At 41.2% G+C, this 21,266-nt stretch overlaps 1 protein-coding gene across 6 annotated transcripts in view; it reads right to left on the bottom strand.

Moving 5' to 3' along the window:
• PIKFYVE (phosphoinositide kinase, FYVE-type zinc finger containing) overlaps positions 1 to 21,266 on the bottom strand; it is an 86,229-nt gene that overhangs the window by 17,514 nt on the left and 47,449 nt on the right. For all 6 annotated transcript variants that reach the window (XM_064515284.1, XM_064515283.1, XM_064515286.1 and 3 more), the window contains 16 exons: positions 18,699 to 18,761; positions 16,146 to 16,275; positions 15,619 to 15,799; positions 14,275 to 14,349; positions 13,501 to 13,608; positions 12,097 to 12,237; positions 11,698 to 11,824; positions 9,444 to 10,627; positions 7,861 to 7,961; positions 6,568 to 6,639; positions 4,873 to 5,044; positions 3,319 to 3,497; positions 2,729 to 2,842; positions 1,576 to 1,684; positions 1,309 to 1,463; positions 565 to 655 (listed from right to left, as the gene is read on the bottom strand). In XM_064515284.1, coding sequence (XP_064371354.1) covers positions 565 to 655; positions 1,309 to 1,463; positions 1,576 to 1,684; positions 2,729 to 2,842; positions 3,319 to 3,497; positions 4,873 to 5,044; positions 6,568 to 6,639; positions 7,861 to 7,961; positions 9,444 to 10,627; positions 11,698 to 11,824; positions 12,097 to 12,237; positions 13,501 to 13,608; positions 14,275 to 14,349; positions 15,619 to 15,799; positions 16,146 to 16,275; positions 18,699 to 18,761 — 3,002 coding nt within the window. The remainder of the gene's footprint in view (positions 1 to 564; positions 656 to 1,308; positions 1,464 to 1,575; positions 1,685 to 2,728; positions 2,843 to 3,318; positions 3,498 to 4,872; positions 5,045 to 6,567; positions 6,640 to 7,860; positions 7,962 to 9,443; positions 10,628 to 11,697; positions 11,825 to 12,096; positions 12,238 to 13,500; positions 13,609 to 14,274; positions 14,350 to 15,618; positions 15,800 to 16,145; positions 16,276 to 18,698; positions 18,762 to 21,266) is intronic.

Raw genomic sequence — 21,266 nt, 5'->3', positions numbered from 1 at the left:
AGAACACCTCACAAAGCAGAGGGGAACCAACTGATTTATTATCACTACTGCCCATGTTCCTTGCTTTGCTTACACTACCCATATCTCCTGATGTTTTCTGTCTTTTCACAAGGAGCACCCATGAACCTGATAGGTAACAGTCACCATATCATTTTTTCTCACTTTGCTTTCATCCTGTTAAGGCTCTCTGGATTTGGACAAACTGATTTTATCCTAATCTAGAGTCTAACACGATGTCTTCGTTACTGTCCAGATGCACCCTTGACAGTGAGGTCAGCTCTGTGCTGTCAGTGTTCATATTAACAGTACACAAGCATACACACACAGAGAAATATCAACTGCTATTTATACTCAGTCTTCTACTTTCGTATAATATAGCTCTCAGTTCTCATCTTAAAAGAAAGATACATTTGTTCACATGCAATTTAAGCTTTTACAAGTGAAAATTTCATGATACAGTGAGAAGAGTTTACTTGATATCAAATGAGTGAACTGAAGCCAGTTTTAGACTGTTGTGATCTACCAGAACAAAGGTTTAATTAATTTCCAGCCTGCTGCTAGTACCTTGCTTTCTTCCCCTTGCCTTAGTCTTCCAGGGCTTGGTGGCACTGAAGGACGTTTTCTCCCTTTCTCTTGCTGGAAGAGATCCTGCAACCTTAAAAACAAAACAACCCCAAAAATAGTTTACGGGTGTTAGTGTGAAAGGCACAAACCGTGAAGATTTTCCATGCTGGAACACAGCCAAGCAGACCTTCACAAGTCTTTACTGCAGACTCAGGTAGTTGCTAAGACACACCAAAGCCAGGTTTCAAATGACCACAGACAGAACCTTTTCCTCATGCCTTGACAAACACTACAGCAGCAGGACCTGCTCCAAACACCACACCCCAGATGGCTTGCAGAATGAGGAGAGAGTTTTCATAAGAACAGCAAGATAAGTTGTCTAAAGAAATGCTTTAGATACCTACTCAGCTCATTTTACTGAATCAACTGCTTTCACATGCTCTCTTCTTTTCCAGTCTTTCCCCCCTCCTTCCATTTGTATGTAAGTGACACACTCTCTTCTCAGATGCAAGCTGGGTTTAATAACACACAATATTTGGCCTTTAATTAAGGATCTTCTGTTCCCATCAATCAGCTCTGTGGTCTTAACCATCAGAAAACATTCAGCATAAGCTGTCATAACACCCTCTACATAGCTATTGTGCTATAGGGACAGACAGGAGGAACTATAGAAGAATCTCTTCCCTTCTATATAAGCAGCACAGTACCAGTGTTGTTCACAATTCCAACATCTGCTCTCCTTACCTGTTATTCCAGGCTTGCAGCATCTCACAGAGACCTTGCTTCTTAGCTATCAGAGACTCGAAAACAGACTGCAGCTGTTGAGGTGTGTCTAATGATGACGAAAGCAGCCTTGCTTGAATCTTCTCAGTCCAGTTCCGAAACTCCCCCTCTTCCATCTGCCAAGAGATAAAGCATCGATATTCTGTCACCAGACATGACACACCGTCTGAGTTGCTTCTCTGCGTGCTTTGTAGCCTATGCTCTGCTGGTGTAGCAGCAGTCCATTACCTCTTTCTGTGCAAAGAGGTCTTCCATCTTCTCTTCTCTTGTTTTGCTAAAAGTATCCGTTTTCAGAGAAGCAAGGCGATCATCAACAGCAAGATACACTTGTGACACCCTGTCAACAGGGATGCAAAGTGTTAAGCTGTGCTTACTTAAAACATCATCTTAAACATTCTTTCAAAGAAGTCTGAATGTGTCTAAGGTTAGAGTTTCACAATACGAGACACAACATAAGACAGTCTTCCACACAGGACGCTATCCCACTGAATTCACTGGGAAAGTTGGAAGAAAAATCCATTAGTGTAGCAGAAACCTCAACTGTTACACACACTTTGACATTCATTAAAACAGCTTCCTCCCATGCCTGTCTCCCACCTTTTTGTTCCTACGCTTATAAGGTGGCTGGGCCTAAGGTGGTTTGCCTCATACTACAGAAAGGTATCTGATTAGTCATTATCATCAGATGGAAAAGCCAAAGGCAACTAACAACCAAAAAAAAAAAAAAAAAAAGAAAGAAAACAGTTCTGTTCAGACAACAGATTTGAACAATATCATCTTTGCAGTTTTTCTAGGCTGAGGTCAAGATACAAACTGTCAGATAGTCCTTCCAAAAAGACTTGTTAGATCAAAGATACAAACCATTACTTGCAGTTTTCAGATTAAGTCTTCAAGGACCACTTCCTCTGATCCATTTTTAGTATTAAAGGGAGGAATTAGAAGTGATTTAGCTGTGGCTGAGAAGGCATTTCACAAGAGTGAAGTTCCAGACATTAGCTGACAGTCAGCTTTCCAAGGACTATTTGGCAACATCATTCAGAAGCACACTATATCACTGTGATATCAGTGCAATATTGAGGTATGGATAAAAGACAACTCTTAATTTCTACTGGCCATGTTTAAGCCAAATTGCACCAGATGAAAAGATGTGAGGGATCAGTAGAGACAGAGCAAATAAAGGTGAGAAAGAAGGTTCCAATACCACCCTTGCTTAGAGCTCAATATACCTATAAATTTAAGCATTTAAAATCATTACTTTTCTATTAAACAATGAATATTTAGCAACTATCTTGTTTATACTAGCAAGAATGGTATTTATGTGTTCTGTTGATACAAGTCCAAAATACTAATACACTGAGGAAGGCATGAAAGCAAAGCTCACTTCTGGGAGAAGTCCTTGAGATCCTGCAGAATAGTAACTTTTAACGGAGCCTGTCGTTTGATGTAGATTTTGGGGAGCGGGACACACACCTCAAGCAGACGGATTGGAGAGTAGCTGAGAAGACAAAGAGACAGTTGTTAACAAAAGTCTCCCCATACAGTACTTTTGCACCATCTTGCAGTTTGTGGCTTTATATGAAATAGGCACTGTTGATGCTTCCAGGGCTTTAGTTAATTTTAGCAGCATGCAACAGCATGTTAATTTATCCATCATGCTGCAAAAATAAAATTCTGAAAGTCTTCTAGACTAGACAGGGAGAAGTGTTCTTTAAAACAGATCATCCATTACTGCCCTTCCATACCACGAATTGCAACCACCCTTTCTTATGGATGCTGTGCACCCCACGTAGAGCAGTGATGGCACCCACAATACTTTCTGCAAGACAGCACGCATACCTGCCCTTGTGGTTACAGCACAGTCACGCTACCCCATGCTGTATTCAAACTGAAGGGCAGACTTGAGAAATCCTTACCTGATCATATGCTTCACACAGTACTAGACAAAGGAAGGTTTCTAGCAACAGACCTCACCTGAAAGATGCTACCATCTGATTATAGGAAAAATACTGATGATAGTCATGGTGAATGGAGTGACCACAAGGCTCTGCATTGGCCCTTCGAGTGTACTGGTGCCCGTAGAATCTCAGCTCCAGGTATTTTGCAAAAGACATAGACCAAGAATCACTGGAAAGTGGGACAACTGGTGTCACCTGAAAATTGAAAGAAAAATATCTTAACCCTGGGCTTGAAGGATGAAATTAAGGACAGGGTAACCTAGACAGCAATCTAATATATCTAGTACCAGAAGTACTCATGACTCTGAAATGTACCAACAAAACCACGGTGTTTATAGGAAGCTATGGGCAATATACACATAGTTCCAATAAACTGGATAAGCAGCAATTGCTAGTCAAAGACAACTGCAAGTGCTAACTTGAGGGAGTCTGAATATATCCTTGATGAAAGCTCATATCTGGGATGTTATTTCTCCGCACAGGGACAATTCACAGCAGCACACAGTCAGCAGCAATGGTTTCATTATACACTTCTTCCATGGTGATTCTTTAACTAGAAATACATTGGTATTGCTCTGCAGTTGGAGTATTTCAACTCCATCAGTGCTTGCAAGCTTAGAGTAGCCACCAATTTATACATACCTAATAGCCACAAAAACATTAATGTTTACATGAGTACACTGAAATAAAAGGTTATGGAACAGGCAGATACATGGCAAAATAGGGCTTGCCTTCAGCAACTAAATTAACTTCCCCCAGATTTCTTTAAATCCAACATCCATGTTTACGCTAGCATTAAGTAGGTGAATTGAGTCATTTGCATCGGTAATTAAAATGTTTTCCAGTTTGAGGCACTGGGTGAATCTTGTTTAATTAAGTTTTGTTGCTGTCTCTTCAAAGGCTCTTAAGTTTTACAATAAGTTTAGCTAGAGATGAGTATGCTGTTCACTAAATTACAGAAGTCTCAGATAATATGCAATCTTATATCTTGTGTTTTTCAAAGCAATCATTCATCTGATGAAGATTTTATTTACTTTCTAGGCTCTACTAAAGGAAGTCTAGACATCACATCAGTCACTACTGACTCACTGTGGACTGCCCAGTCTATGGCAGATCACAAAGAATACTAAGTGGTTTTAGCCAATTACTAAACTAGTAGGTCTCATCGTCTGCCCTTCCCTATGCACACATTCTTCAGTTGCTTTCATGGCTTCACTTCAGGCAATGGACCATACTCTTCCCCTCTAAGAGGACAACTCTAGTCTTTCCTTCCTGTGTCAGCAGTTCACTTAGAGCAATATATCAACTCCATTTAAACCTATCCTGTCAGGGCAAGGTCTGACTCTCTCCATCAGAAGCCCATCACAAGATGTTTCACCCTCAGATGCAATTTTGAGAAAGGAATTTGTAGACATATGAAAACACCTACGTCAGTAACAGGTTTTGTACTACTTTACCCATAGCTCCAGGAATGAGCACTTCCTTAAAAATGCAGCACTTCCATACAAGGTCAGTCACCACAGGAATATTACGGCAGGAGCAGCAACAGTTCTGAAGTCTGCACATTTACCTGTTTGCACAGTCTACACCAGGAGTAGGTAAGAATCGTGTGCTGGTATCCAGGGACCGGGGAGTCCAGCTCCTTTAACACAATTTGCACACAGCCTTGCCCATGGACAAAGCGACGAATGTGGTGCACCATTGGGGTTTCGCAGAACATGCTGGGGCACTGGTAGGAAGGCCTTAGAAAGAAATACAGAGACACTGGTAAACCATCATGTGCTAGGCATTCCTAAAGAGCTGATTCAACATATTAGTACCACGGCATTAAAAGGCATACTAGATATTTACTGTAAAAGTTCACTCTGCAGAAATAGTCTTCACAAAAGGCTTAGTAAAGTGCACTTATTTAGGAGTAGCATGCAGGGAAGTTCTCTTGCCAGCAATGGCTGTGCAGGTCCCAAAAGCAGTGACTGGGTATCAGTGGATATCACAACCTTTCTAGAATAAGACTGACTCTACCAATGTATTCCTACAGTCCACAAAATAAGAATTAAGCACCAGGAGGTGCTCGGCCCCAGATTAGAATAGCACCTTGGCAGCATCCTAGAACAAAGGTTACTGGGGACAAAGATGCACCAAAGAGCCTCCAAAACTTTATAATGTTTCAGCTCCTGAAGGAAGGGATGAGTAAAGTGTTACCATATCACCTCTTCAGAAAAATTCATGACCTTCCCTTGGATGGGTGTCTTCCAAGTCATGTAGCAGGGAAACCAATATCAAAAAACCCCAAAGCTGAATACTTTTGACACCAAGGTGAAATAGGAAAATCCTTAAAGAAGTAAGAACTTAAAGGCCAGATCCTCCTTGCTCATAGGGATGGGTAGGGGGAAGGAATCCCAAGGGTTTTATTTACTGAAACTATGGAGAGTACTGAGAGGGGTTCACTTTAGCACAGGACAATTAGGCAGCAGAGAGAAACAGGAACCTGAAGTGGGCTATTAAGTTCCTCTTCCCTATTGTCTAACACAAGGGGGACTTGTCCCTCCAGAGAAGTTTGAACACTAAGTGCATTTTGCTATTCCAAGTTGCCAATGGAAAGAACAGAGCAATTCTGTCTTGTGAGAAACCACAAGCTATTCATCCAGCTTCTCAGTCTGCTGAGACTTTGTATGCAGCTCTGGTAGCAGCATATTACTGAACAGTAGCAACTTAAACCCCAATCACATGAAACAAATTACATGAAATTTTGCCAAGGACAAAAGTGTTTTGGACCATTTACATTAGCATCCTGGGAGATATAACAAGGCCTTACTCTGGGATGTTCAGATAACACCAAAGGAGCAGTTTTTTTCCCCCCGCAACTTGTATGAAGGTTTCAAGGGGAACCCCAGAAAGTTATGATCAGTACAGTTACTTGCCTTGTAATGTATTCCAAATAGCTATTTTCAAGAAAGCACTTGAGTGATCACATTTGACTTTATGAACTTACAAGTCTCGTTGCATCATTTGCTCCATTTCCTCATTAAAAGAAGTAAGAGGGACAGGATGAAAGTGGGAAAGCAGTGGATGTATTTGCTTATAAGTGAGCACAAGAAAGTGACATCCTAAACTCAGTTCCTGTTTCACTACAGCATGCTAATAAAACAAATGGAAAAGCAGATCTAGGTGGTAAGCTTTCCCAGGAAACAACTGGATTGTCAGGGTTTTTTGTTTTGTTTTTTAAGAGCATGCCTGCACTGATTTGGAATAAGTTCTTCCTCACCTGAAACAGTAGCGCTCCAGGAACACACCAAGAGTAAGGTCATTTTTCCCATAGAACTCCATGGTCACAATCCTAAAGTAGAGAAGGAACAAGAGCTTTTAGAGAGGGATCCTGCCACTGTTGGCTGTGGAACAGCTTCAATTCACAAATGTATACCTACAGCATGGTTGTTTTCAGCCCTACACTCAAAGGCTTTTTTCCCTTCACTACCTTTTCCAGACCCCTGCTGTCAAGTTTAAAGTTCATTAATAGCGATTTGAGTTCCTACTGGAACAACTTTAAACTTGACATTTAAAAGTTGAATACAATTCAATTGCACTTTTGAACATCATGTCCTGGAGTATCTAGACACAAAAGTCTAGACAGTTTGAAGTCTCAAACATTAAGATTTTAACAGTTACAAAAAAGGCACACCTAAAAAGATGGCAAAAGCCTACAGACTCTTACTCCCCTCCAAGAAAAATTTAATAGCAACTTTTGAATTCTCAGAATCTGAAGCAAGCAAGCCACTTCAAATGTATATCAAGGTGAGCATCACAATTCAGACTTTTTTGACTAATACCTGTAATTTTATTGCTGCTTTTTAATAAAATGTTTTTCATCACTTTTGGCTCATTCCTCAGCTTTGTACAGGAACCCTAGACCTTTCCCTATGAGAAAGATGCCACCATTTCTTTATTTTCATCTGAGCCAGATGAAGAAACACTGGGCCCTGTCCAAAGATTACTGCCAGAAGCCTGTCACAAGTTACATACCATCAACTAATTACAGCCTCAAAGTTAGACAAACAGCTAAAGCTTTTAATGCTGCTGACTTTAATATGAGACAAAGCTGTTTATTCAAATGCCACTCTCTGATAATACAGCCTAGAAGTATTCTTTCTAAAATTCTCTCTCAAGCCTTAATTTTGGGCTTGGACATTCTTCTGTATTTATACACTCCAACTCTTCCCCGCAAGACTGCATGCAGTGCCCTCCCAACAAATACATTACTCTCTGCAGTCAAAGGCACAACTGAAGCATCCAGTGCTAGACTGGGCTTTCTCAGTCATGCTTCAAGGACTGCAAAGATTCGGGGATATCACTCTGACCCACCTGATCAGACAAGAAAATTCCTGCAGCAAGTTTGCCTCTTAGAGGATGGACACAACCTTCCCAGGAGTCCTTAATGAAAAATTACTTTGAAGCAAGCACTGACCTTGTCTTAAGGAGAAGGGGGGGGGGGAGGGAAGGGAGGAAATAAATAAAAAAACACCAAGCAACTAAATAAGCTGTAGAGGAGTAGTTCTCATACCAGGGACTAACGCAGGCACTCGGAGCATTGCTGGACTGAGCAGAAGAGCTACTGAAGAGAACACAGAGCCTCTGATGGTTTACTGGACTCAGGCAGTCCACCTGGTGGAGAGAAAAATTCATTCCCTGGTTACAGACGCTTCCATCCAAACAACTCCTGACAACACAAAATTCTTTTCTGGTAGTTTTCTTTAAGGACAAATTCCTGCTTGTTCCTTTTCAAGGGATTAACCTTACGTTATCCTACAGCCTTACGTAGGCTCGTACCTTATGTAAATGCTAAGGGCTGTTTTTAGAACAGCATAACTAACATGCATATTATAAGTGATGCACGTGCATGAATGTTACAGTGGAAAGAAAGCTAAGGAGGGCTGAATTTGAGGGAGGGGGAAAAAAAAAAAAACCCCAAAGTGACAAAGTCACCAAGGCACATCGCATTTTAGCCCATCTTGAACAGGACACGTCTCCATCTGGATGCTAGCAGGTCATCATTTGAAGTAGGCAAAGCTTTGCCAATATATTTATACCTTAATTACCCATTCGGGCTACAGAAAGTAAACTCTTCAACTTTCTGTCCTGCTCAGTGAAGAGATGCTGGAGTGGGACCATCTCCCCTTCTACACTCCACAGAACTATGAAGTTAGCAAACGCTTTTCTTTGGTCACTGAATAAATATAACAGTATTGACCAGTCTGATCCAGCGCAATGGTTCCCCTTATAGCTTATATGGTCTGTGAAACTATACAGGTTTTCAGTTCATTTTAAGCACTGACTTGAGTGTCTACTGCTTATGAACATGGGGGCTGAGAGTGGCTCAGGGTGCAAAATGTTTGACTACTGCTAAAGACCAGTTCTATTACTCCTGTCCATGGTCTTTTTTTCCCTGTACAGCTTCCAGTGCAAGAAAGTCTCAAGATCTTTTTCCTCAAACACAAGTTGGCTGCTTTCATGGCACACAGTTTCTCCTACCTTTAAATATTTTTGGTTACAAATACACCTGGCCTTGCTTTGAAATTTCTAAAATTTTTTTTTAATTATGAGATTCTCACACTTCTCCAGATCACCTGAGCTTTTACAAATAATCAAGTATTTTAATGTAATTACAGCCTGTAATTACATGCCATTTCCATTAAACTAAGCCCCATGAAGACTGAAATATAATACCTTCAGAAATCACCAGTAAATACAGCAGGAAAGTCCAGTTTCAGAAACAAAGACATTTTCTCCCCCTCCATGTAATCATTTTCAGGAACTAGTCATACAGCTGACCTGAATAGACTGCGTACTAAACCATGATTTTGAGTCAACTTTGTGCACTTTCCAGGATGTCAGAAAGTAGAATCTCATTAGCTTTTTCCTTCTCAGAAAAGTTTTGCAGTCGGTTCCCCATTCTGTTTTCTCAGACTCACCTAATCCCCAATTACATCGGCTTGTTTAAGTACCCAGAGCACAACAGTCTGAACACTGTTTTTGATCCACCCCAAAAAATCTTTGGTTTACTATTTAATACAAAACCCTAAGCCTTCTGCACTGCCAGGAAAGACATGCACCCATGTGCTTTCCATAGCATAGCTTAAGTCTCACCTTATTAGACCATGAGGATTCACTCTGGGCAAGTCCTTTCTCATCCTCTTCAATTCTGCATCCAGCTTTTCCAGTAGGGACACTGGGCACATCCTTACTTTGGGCAAAGGGATCCATGTTTTTCTGTAGGATCCTCCCTCCTCTGGCCCGATAGTCGGCCAGCATTCTGGCTAAGCTCTGACTATCACCTAGGTGCTCAGCTATTCTAGTATTAACCAACTCGTGGGAAGGTAAAATTTGGATAGCCTTGGCTTGGATACTCCCATTCATCCCTTGTAGTCCAGAGAGATCCCGCAATAACTGTTTCTTCCTTCTGCTCTCCAACTCCTTGTATTCCTTATTGAGGAGAGGAGACCAATAAACTTGCTCAGGAAAGTATTCCCTGGCAGGACACCTCATGCCTTTTTCAGTCAAAAGAAATGGTTCGCGAAACATCATAACAGGAGAAATGCAAAGAATAACATCTTTCAACTCCTGCTTAAATGCTGCAGAGTAAGTCTTCAGACGATCCTCAGAAGAAGCTACCTCTTCTGTGACATACAAGCCAGTATCATCCTGGAGAGGGTCTCTGAAGACTCTCATCTGACTCTTGGACTCCTGCAGGTCATCTGCCTGTTGCAGAGGCTCTAGTGGCTGGCTATCCAGAGTGACCAAGTGCTGGTCCATGCCGTGGAGGGGCAGCAAGGATGTTTCAGGTATTGCAGGAGGTACAGAGTTGAACACTGGAAATGGTGACTCCATTTTGTGGTGCTCTTGTTTTGAGCACACTGTTTCTTGCTGACTGCTCTCTTGGTCACTTCTCTCAAACAAACCTCTTTGTTCAACCAAGCTGACCTCATCAGAGGACACCAACTCAGAGATGACGGGAAGCTTGTCGGAAGAGAGTTCAATGTCTCTGATTGCTGTGCTGAAGTCCTCTCCGTTGAAGAGGTTCTGATGTTCATTTTCATCTCCTGGCTCCTCAATAAGGGAGTGAAAGGAGGCATTTCTGGTTACAGTAGGGGGCATGGCAAACTCATCCATAAGGAAAGAGATTTCCAGCTGGGAATGATAAGCCACACAGACCATGAAAATCAGGATCTCCTTCACACGGGCCAGCTCATACTCTGCAGCACCACACAACTTGATAGTGCAACCCAGATGCTGGGGACACCCTTCAAAGAACATCAGAGTTTTTGTTTGATCTAGGAAAAAACAAAGACAGAGGGATGGGGATGACAGCTACAGTTAACCTGCACTTAGGTATCTCACACACCAAAGAGCCCGTAATGGAGACTAAACAGTAAATAATGCTGGTAGCACAAACCATTTGTAGAAATTCACATCACTATATTGAAATAACTCTTACTTTTGCTAAGAAAACATGCGTTTGCTGTAAACTTTCCCTGTTCTGTAAAACAAGTCATCACAGAGTGCAAGTCAAAACCACAAAGAACACATCAACCCAAAGAGCATGTTCAGAGATCACTGTAGACCGGGGGACAGGATGAGAAGCAGTGAAATAAAAGAACCATTATCCTCCCAAGTACATTTGCTCAGCCTTAACAGTAAAGGCCTTACAAGCTTTTGAGTGCAGTTTCAAAGTTGGAGAAGGGGAAGGCAGAGAGATGCAAAGATTGCTTTTCCCCACAAAGAGTTGTGATCTGTGTTTATGTGCACCATGGTAACCTATCAGGTAGCATCTCTTCCTTCTTCCTTCGCAAACTTCCACTGTCTAAAGCAGCTTACAGAGAGAAAAGGAGCCTGATTTCCCAGAGGTACAGAGTGGATAGACAAGAGGCAGCGGGCACAAATTGCAACAGAGTAAATTGATTGGACATGTTGAAAAATTCTTTACGGTGAAGTAATTAAGCAACTAACCAGGTGCTTAGAGAGGCTGTGAAATCTCCATCCTACAAGATTTTCAAAACTTGGCTAGACAAGACCCTGTGCAACCTGAATATAGCCCTTCCTGTTTTGAGCATGAAGTTGGGCTACAGAATGTGTGCGTGTCCATTTGGATGGAACATGACAGTTCAATTACAATCTAGTGCCTCTCATCTTAGGAAGAAAGAGATCTGGCACTTCTTGACTGTGCTCATGTCCGCAATCTTAGCTCACTGTAGTTGTTCAAGATGTAACAGAAGTAAAAAAAGATTAAGAGGAAGGATAACGCTTGATCACACAAGGGACCCAACAGTTCAGATCTAGCTAAGATGAGCAAGACATTTATTCCCTCAGGCAAACAAGCTAGGACACATTGATCTTTACTCACCATTGGGCAACTGGAACACTTGCATGTAAAATTTATGACAGGTTCCCAAACGTGGTTTGGTCAACAGCTGATCCATTGACATCACTAAATCTCCCTGGGTCATTCGACTTACCCGGTCTAACACTTGCTGTGAAAATGAAAAGGGCAGTAAGAATTTCAGAGGCAAAGAGAATCTAAGGGCTACACTAGCATCACTAGCTTCCTCTAGAAAATGACAGTGTCATTTTAAAAATAACTTAATTAAATTTAATAATTTATTTAAAATATTTAAAAAGCAGCTCCAGGTTTTGTTAGAAGAGAAAATAAAGACAACTTTTTGCTCTCTCCAGTGAGCCTCCTACACAGAGAAATTTGAGATCCACCACAAGGCCCAGGCTGACTCCAGCATGAGACACTCACCGGCTTGACATTGATGACCAGAGTGATACCATGCTCTAGCAGCATGTCCTGGGCAATCCGGGACACAGTCTTCTCAACAAGGACCAAATTAGGCCTGACATCAACTATCCGCTGCACATAGTTCTTCAGGAACTCCCTTTCCTGCAGACAGAATGGAAGCATGGCAGTAATACTGCAAACCTGTCTCTGAGAAAAGACTTAAATCCTTAACATTTCTTTCTCAGAAGAGTCAGTATTGAAATGAGAGAGAAATAAAAGAAAACCAGCTATCCAAAAAGCATGATCAGTTGCCTACTGTGCACATTCTTCCCCTCCCCTCCTCCAGGTGCAACAACACTCAGTTTATCAGCAGTGTGTCAAGACCTCAGAACAAACATTCACATCAGTGCAGTTGCAAAGATAAAGCTTATACTAGAAATTGACCTAGTCAGCTGAACTTGTATTTCTGTAGTATTCCCCATCCCACAGGACTTTAATGCAGATACAGAAAATCATTATAATCATTATAATCAAGTTCTGAAGTAGACACTGAAACAATCACAGTGAACAATATTCAGAAAGAAGAGTAGATAACTCCACCCTGTTCAAAAAAAGGATAGATCTCAGCTTAAGCCTTTACTGGAGATAGCAACTCACTTAGTAGGGATAAGTAATATTGCTAATGCTTTCTTTCCTGTAATCCTGTCTACTAAGCACCAAATGGAGGTAGCCTCAGATGCATTTTAAGGAAACAGTCAAATATACAATTGGACTCTATGGCTCAAGGTCAGTAGGGCACCAAACACCCACACTACACTGATTCCAGCCAAGGGCCAAGACCTGAAGACTGATCCTCAGACAGGCACACAGCCTGTTAAAGAGAAAAAGTCTGTCTCAGCTTTTTCACACCCAAGGCACCTCCCTGCTCACAAAGGCAAAGCACTTGCTCCAAAGTAACATTCTATAGTTCATCACTTCATTAGGTTGGGTGTTGTCCCACTTTTTCAAGCCTGATAAGAAATAATGTGGGCACAGCCTAACTCTCACTTATGCTCACTTCTTTAACATTCCTCTGCACATCTAAGCCATGTCTAGCTCTGACCTTCGGAGCCACATTCATTGTATAGTAGTACATCCTTAAAAACTAAACATGGTTTTTAAAACACTGCTTAATTATAAGGGTCATAAAATTGCTCTCAGTACATGTAATGCTTGGTGCCCAAAAGCCTTCAGCACAAGACAATTTTATACTGTATTTACTGCAGCACTTTCCTTAGCTAACTGCTACAAGAGCAGTTTTTCCTTTCCTGTGCAATCCCACTAACTCAAGTCCACCTCACACACAATTTAGATATGCACTGATCACTGTTTTGTTTGAATCACTGGGCCATAGGCAATTAACCAAAACCAGAAAAATGCTCTGACCTGAAGCACTATAGGGTCTATGCAGGTAAACTTTGTTTCTTCTCGGTAGAGGTACTCAATTGAGCACTTCAGCAGAAGAATTTTGGGATTTTTTATGCAGGAGTTCATCTGGGAAAGATAAACTAGTTAGAACAAAAGATATATCTGGAAGGCAAGAGAAAACAGAAGGGGGGGGGCGGGGAAGACATTCCATCACACTTGAAAAAGTTTCAGCTATTCTCCTCACCAGCTACATGTTTTTCCCCCTTATGAGCATATTACAGCCAGCTCAGGGAATTTCCCTGTGTTACAAGACAACTACTGTCCCATAAGAGTGCAACACTGGAGGTTCCTGCAGTCACCACCCAGAACCTTGAAATCTTCATGCACTCCAGAGTCTCCATCCTGACCTCCTGCCTTATGTTAAAAGCTCGTTTTACTATACTGTCATAAGTCAGGATCACAAAAATCTTTCTGGCTAATTCTTGGGATAATTATAGCTGTCCTTCAGGGTGGCGGGAGTGAGAGAGTTGTTTGCTATACGTGCATGGGGAATGTTCAGTTTTCCTCATTAGAGCCTCTGGGCTTAAAAAAAACAAAACCAGCTTTGGATAGAAACACACAATATGCTCACATTTAAAAGCCATCCCTGTTCAAGAACTCAGCAGGCTAGAGAGCCCACAAACCTCTAGAGTGGGGAGAGAAGCTTCATAACCCAGAAAGGAAGGAAGTCCCAGCACACTCGTGTCCTCAGGATGCACTAGAGCCAGTAGTCAATTATCAAGCCTGCGTTACCTTTTTGTGTGCAACATTCTTAGTGCAAACAAATCCATTCACCACCATGGAGTCAAACTTCTTTCCACCCGGGATCTAACAGAACAGAGAAAGTTGAACACTTTCAGGGTTGTCATACATTCCCGTAACTTCTAAATGCAGTAAACAACACACAAAACACTTATTGCAGCAGATGTGCAGACTTCAACTACACCTTCAATTAGCAGATGAAACATCAGATAATGTCATGGTGTATACACAGCTCTTTTCCTTTACAGTCTGGCAGACTAAGGACAACAACATGAGACCAAACATTAAAGTTCCAGGATCTCCAGGTCCCTCCTGACAGATGCACCATTCATTAAATTGGGTACTCACTGTAACATAAGGGAACCCAAGTTCTACAGGCCAAGAGGAACATATACCTTTGCACATGTCATTTCCACTAATAAGCAAGAATGCATGGAAATCACACCTCTGCCTACTATTTGAACACCAAACAGTATCTAGAGTCATAGCCAACTACAAGAACAATAAACAACACAAAACAGGTTTCTAAATATGATGTTTCAAGGAATGTTTGTTATCACAGCATTATGAAAACACCTATGAAGGGCATTTGTCTCTAAAACTCTCTTTAAGCCCAAGTTTCTGGAGAGGCAGTAGCAACAACAGATGTTGCCTCAATAGATGTCACAGAACTACCACCAGAAATGTAAGGCTGTCCATGGCTGCCAAAATAAAACAGGCCTCCTAAGGGGAGTTTCTGCCAAGGAGGAGCCTATGATGATCAGCCCCAACAGCTCCTTGGAGGTTACTGTCACATCAGCCTCACAGAAGAAACTCTAGAAGCCACAACTCCAGCCTTGCAGTTAAGCAGCGTCATCACTGGGCTATCTGGCAGAACTGGATGCAGCATCCGATAACAATTAAGCTTTTCTCTGTAAGGAAAGTCCTTGTGCTTCACGCAGGTGGAGTTAAATCCTCCATAATGGGTAGTTACAGGGCAAGAGATTGCTACAGAGTCCTGCAAGCTACCTATCCAGTGCTCAGCACCTCTCCAATCCAAGCACAGAATGAGCAGAAGGCAAAAACAGAATAAAGTCATTACAAAGATGTTGCTCTTTGCTACCTTCTGCAGCCTATAGCCTGAAAGCAGATGTCAGCTCCAGGGCATCAAAGCACCCTGCACAGAAGATGCAAAGTTCCTTCTTTCCCAGAACTCTACCTTACCCCAAAGTGTGTTTGCCAATTATATCACTGAAAACGCTGGGGGTGAGGGGAAGGGGACCCTTCTCTTCAAACAAAGTGTACTGCCAACAGCTACATCCTCCTGTTTCCCTTCATCCACTCGCTGAAACTCACTTTTTTGATATGGACAAACTGGCGGATATCCATGTCATCATCTCTGTTTTTGACATCAGGTCTCACAGTCTGAACTACCTGGCAGACCACAGGTACAATGATATCCCTCCAGGACAGTGACAGAGACTCATTGTACAGAAGCTGCTGAAGCAGTGCCATCATGTGGTTGTGATTAGCAGAGCTGTAAGAAAAATAGAGTGATTAAGTTTGTGGTGGGCGAAATACAAAGCAGTGATTAGTTGAAGTCACCTTTCAGAAGTTAATTTCTTAACATTTACAGCACAGTAAGCTGTCTGAAGGAACAGCTGTCTAGGATGTTCTACAATCAACTGTCTGTCTCCTACTTTGAGGTATAAAATCCAAGGAAAGAAAACAACCAAAGATACTGTAAAAACATCTTTTTCTTAGTGTATATTAGTCCTTTATATTGTCCCCAGGAGACCAAGTCCTACTGAAAGTTGGTGGAACAGTAGGGCTTCAGGAATTGTTACCCAAGATATGCAAGCTTTTTTCTACATTTTTCTTACAGCAGCCTTTCCATGGCTTGTTTCTCTCCATTCTCTTCTCTCAGCAGATCCAGATTGCTGTGATGCCAGCCTAGCGGTGTGAAAAAGAGTTCTTTGGACTTCTCCTCCACTCTCCTGTTGAACAATGATTCTGTAAGAGACAAACCAACCTTGTTCATAAGGGCACAGCTGGACACCCATGTCATTCTGAAAGGCTACTTCAACAGAGGAGACTCTGCCAAGACATCAGACTAAGCCTCCTGAAATGTGGAGTTTGAGCTAGAAGTCATGATAGCATGATGCTGCAAACAGTATTGAGTACAGCAGTAGTAAGTGTACAAAGGAAAAGTGAGCTACTGGAACTCTTATATTGCCAGTACAAAGCAGATAGTTTGTTCTTCCCTTGTCTTAGCAAATTCAGTAATAGCCAGGTCTAGAAGAAGAAAATTACACCACAGTGTTGCCTATAAATAAGCAGCAAATTCAAAATATCTTGCATTATTATAATGCATAATGTCTTTTATATGTAGAAGATTGGTCAAAGGCACTAATTTCATTCACGAAAAGCTACTGCTTTAAAGACATCTACATAGAAGTAGCATTAGATATAGCCAGTAATTTCATTCAAGCTACAGCACAAGGACAATTGCATTTATTTAAAAATAGAAGTTAAAAAAAAGAAAAACACATTTCCTGAAAGTGTGGAAAAGTTGTTCTTTTTGTTCTAAAGAAAAAAAAACCCACCAACCCACACTTTTCTTCTTCATCTTAATTTTAAAGCCAAGCTTTGACTGAACAACTTACTAAGAACACTTATGTGCTGCAAGTACAATTGTTGGGGATGCCCTTATCAAGCAGATATAATAAGAAATAGGCGTTCTGTTGTAAGAATATTTCATTTCTTATCTATCTGACCCCTCCCCTGCAAAAGACACTGGTAGTTCAATTTGCAGTCAACCCAAGTCTTCTCAGTAAGCCTTTACTCTCCAAAAGAGTCCCAAGACCTAATAACCCTATATCCAGGTTGTCCAAAGAGAAACATTTGCTACTCTATTACCAGATTATACCAGCCTAGATTAATGCTGGTCTATTAGACTTAACTACAATAAAAATACTGGCCTACATGAACACAACTGACAAAGAGTAGCTGGCTTTCCTAGGCCCAAGTTCTAAAAAATAGCTTGATAAAGGTCTTCTTTAGCAGGTCTCCTGAAAATATTTTGAAGAAATGCTATGCTGCCAATTTAAATGTCAGAGTTGGAACTTCTACATGACCTGTAGTCCTGATCCCATCCATCACCCCTTTGCTAGTTAGGTCCAGAAGGAGCTGTTGGCAGGCTGGTGCATCTATACTTTTTTTTTTTTTTTTTTTTTAAAGAAAAAAACCTAGATGTCAGCATAAGCTATACTAATTTCTAGTTTTGGAAACCGAAAGCTTGTTTCAACAGCGTAGGATAGTTCGCACTTGGAGGGGGTCACTGCCACTTTCAGCCCCTATGCTTTGCAGAAAGGGCTTAGATCTATTCTCTGTTAGTTTTGCAATGCAAAGATCAGAGGCTATTTCAATATAGTTTTCTGTGCTTTGAAAGAGTTATTAGGTTATTTCCTGCAAAGTTATTACTATATTCTAGAGGGCAGCTAGAAACTTCCCCATTCTCATGATGGGCAACTATTACAAGTCATTTACACTAGCAGTGCATAACTTTTCATCAGCAAGCATGTAAGCCTTCACAGTTCAAGCTTAAAACAACCCTGAGTGCATGATCTGACTGCAGAATCCTTATATTGCAATCCTTATAATATAGAAGAAAGTCTTTAAAAGCAACAATTTATTTCTTCCAGATGCTCCTTACCCAATATTAGCTATGTAAGAGATTAACAGAATTTACACAGGTTTTTTTCCCTTTCCCTTTTTCTGCAAAAGCCCAGTTATAAATCAAGCATCAGTTTAGCTAAAGATCTATTTTATTCTGGCTGCACAGACACTGGGTTTTCCCCCCTCTTATTTCCTCCTTTTATGAGCCAATCAAAAAATTCAATCATAGCGTCAACTGGGGAAAAAGCCCACAAGTACACCTGGCCATGATACTGGAAGGCACATGGTTTAAACTCACAGCTGTGTCCAGTAGCGTTTCATTTCAGTAGTAGTAGTGACAGGAAACCCAGAAACATTTAAGAGATGAAATTCTGAGCTACACAGTAGAAGTGAAATTAATCACATCAGATGTTTGTTTCCTCGCACAGAAATTCAGAATTACTGTCTATTATAGAAGTTTGTGGTGGGGAAGTTACAACAAAAATGATAAATTTTGCCACTTAGCTTTTACTTTTTTATTTATTAAAGACTTTCCTTGAATGTTTTTAAATCAAGAAATCCAAGAAGCTAGTAGACAGCCTGAAAGTGCATGCCAAAGAGGTTAGAGTACAGTTTATATACAAGGTTTTCCACAAATAACTTTAGGTTTACAAACAAGTAAACCTCTTCAAAGGGCCAATTCTCTATTAAAGGAGTATTGAGGAGTCTTGATCATTATATTAAACCATACAACAGCAAATTCTGAAGGTTCTCCTTACCTTTAATAAAAGCGTCACTTATAGAGAACATCTGCTGCCCTCCGTTGTCAGGATTCAAGTACTCTGAAAGAAGAGAGAAGAGGGAGGTAGGCGGAGACAGGAAAAAAATGACAGGTTACGCTGGCATACCCATACAATTATATGATGTACACGCCCACACCATAAGCAGCAGCATTACTCATCTAAATGTTTAGTCACTAATTTAGCAACAGCTTGATGAGTGGTCAAGACAAGAACATCCTCTCATTCTTGTTCTATCTGAAAAGTTTTAGGAAGACAACAAAATAGTCCTTATTACTGTTAAGGAACCAAACTAACAAAAGTTAGACATGAGCACAGAGTGAACTAGCACTGAAGAGTCTGCTTTTCCAATTGACACACACTTCATTTTTCTAGACCTGAATACGAATGCGTAAAGCTGCAAGCAGACACTGCGTGAATGTTCAGACAGGCAATGGCCTCCTCATTCTGACCTAAAATACAGTTTCAGAGACTGTTTTGCTGCCACATTTGACTTACAAGTATTTCTGGTGTTATCTCAGACTCAGAGAGAAACCAGCCGTAAGATTTCTCTTACACAGTGATAGAAAGAATGGCAGCCTGTCTTTCAAGAGAGCTACCAAAAGCCTAAAACAGTCTAAAGCATTTGGAGGAATCCAGGTCAGTAGAGGTGGACTCCCAGGAACAGAGAAAGCTAAAAGCTACGTATCAGTGTATGTATGGGAAATAGGATGAAGCTATGGATGTAAGCACATCTACTACACTTGTTTAGCTTACTAGATCATCATAAAAATACCACAGTGATCTTTCATGCAGGCTGGGTGGCTACAAAAAGCTTCTTTTCTCTAGAGGTCATTAGTCTGTTACGTCTTTAGTGAGTTAACCAGCTTCCACAAAAAGTGGTTGTACAATGGATAAACAAAAGCAGCAGTCCAACTTCATGTCATATGATGATCCAAAGTCCAGAACCAACCCTTTACCACCTTTCTTGAGAAAAGGACCAGACCTACTGCCACAAACAGAAAGCAAAGCCAGGCAGCTTTCAGACACCAACAGAAAGCAACAGGAAGATGACGGACACAAGCAATCACAAATCTCTGAACAGCAGCACGCAACAGACCCCTTACACATCACTATTTTAAAAGTCTGAGCTTGTCCACCATTATTCAGTTTGAAATCAGATACCCAGCGGGTGCTCTAGGTACCACACCGGGGGCAGAAGGAGCAGTTGCAATCTCTCTTGCAGCCTAATGGTATGTACTGATTCCTTTCACCTCTTGCTGAGATGAAGAGTATAGCATTACCACCAACCTGCTGCTTGATAAAGACTGGCTCACCTTCAGCATTCACCCGTAGTCCTACAAACTAACCAGAGAAAGTCATGTTGGGCTGCATCTATACACAAACATGTATATTAGCACCCCTGTCCCTCTCCATCTTGTTACAGCTTCAGGGCAGAAGCTCTTAGTGTGAATACATTCAAATTAGATCTGACATAACCCAACTGACATGGCCAAGGCAGGAGTCATCATTAGCTCAAACCTAACCTTAGTCTTGCTCTGAATAAAGAAGCAGGTGACCACTCCAAACCAGGATCACTTTTCTTTAATAGAACTTCATGTCTTGATTCTTTGCTTACGATTGTGCCTCAAGGGAAGTCCCTGGCATGGTAAGAAATCTGTACCTTCTCCTAGAGTGGACAGTTAATGCACCCACAAGGTGCGAGTTTGAGATGGTGAGTAAGAGTAGCTAACATGCATTTGTTACCTCACACCACCACTACATGTATCACAGCATAGAAAGTTTTAGAAAAAAAAAAAGAGGTTCCTGTGGCATATTTTGTACCTTTGTCTACCAGCAGTTAGGTTTTGTACCCCTTGTCTACAAGCTATCTTACATGCTCCCCAAACGGCTTAAACAAAAAAATGAAAACCCCCTCACACCACAGAATATGCAGCTTGCTCAGTCTGATACTCAAAGGCAACACTGGAAGTAAATACCGCAATGCACACACAAATTTACAGGTTTCCCATGGAAACCAGCAGGTAGAGTTTTTAAACATCTTTTGGATTACCCTGACTAAACATCAAAATGGTCTGGCCACAAACCACAGCTTTTCTTCTAGCTACAGAAACTATGCATGAGTGCACACAGCTTTCCTTCTACAGCACCATCCACAGATATCCCCTGAAGCCCAAACAAAAGGGGGTACATGAAAAAGGCTCCCAGCAATCATATGGCAAGCCTTGACAAGCAACAGTGCTAAGGAACTCTGTCATGCTATCCTGCGATCCTCTCCTCTTTCCCTGGCCCAGCTAGATGCAGACATCGAAATCTAGCTACCCAAAATAGCCACTGCCAGGATCAAGGATATTTGGCTGTAAGGACATTTAGAAGATGCAGCTTTCCATACTGACACAGTTCTCTTTAAAAACAGCAACTGAAAGTCACTTTTAAAATAAATCAATTTAGCCTCTTAAAATATTTACCTCTTTCCCAGAATTAAATGCTGAAAGTAATCTTGCCTGGTTTCCCACTTTGATTCACACCGTGAGCAAAGTACCACTG

The sequence above is a fragment of the Dromaius novaehollandiae genome, chromosome 7 (genome assembly GCF_036370855.1).
Source record: "Dromaius novaehollandiae isolate bDroNov1 chromosome 7, bDroNov1.hap1, whole genome shotgun sequence".
Lineage (NCBI taxonomy): Eukaryota > Metazoa > Chordata > Aves > Casuariiformes > Dromaiidae > Dromaius > Dromaius novaehollandiae.
The sequence above is the reverse complement of the archived record's forward strand: the minus strand, read 5'-3'. Positions and strand labels throughout refer to the sequence as shown.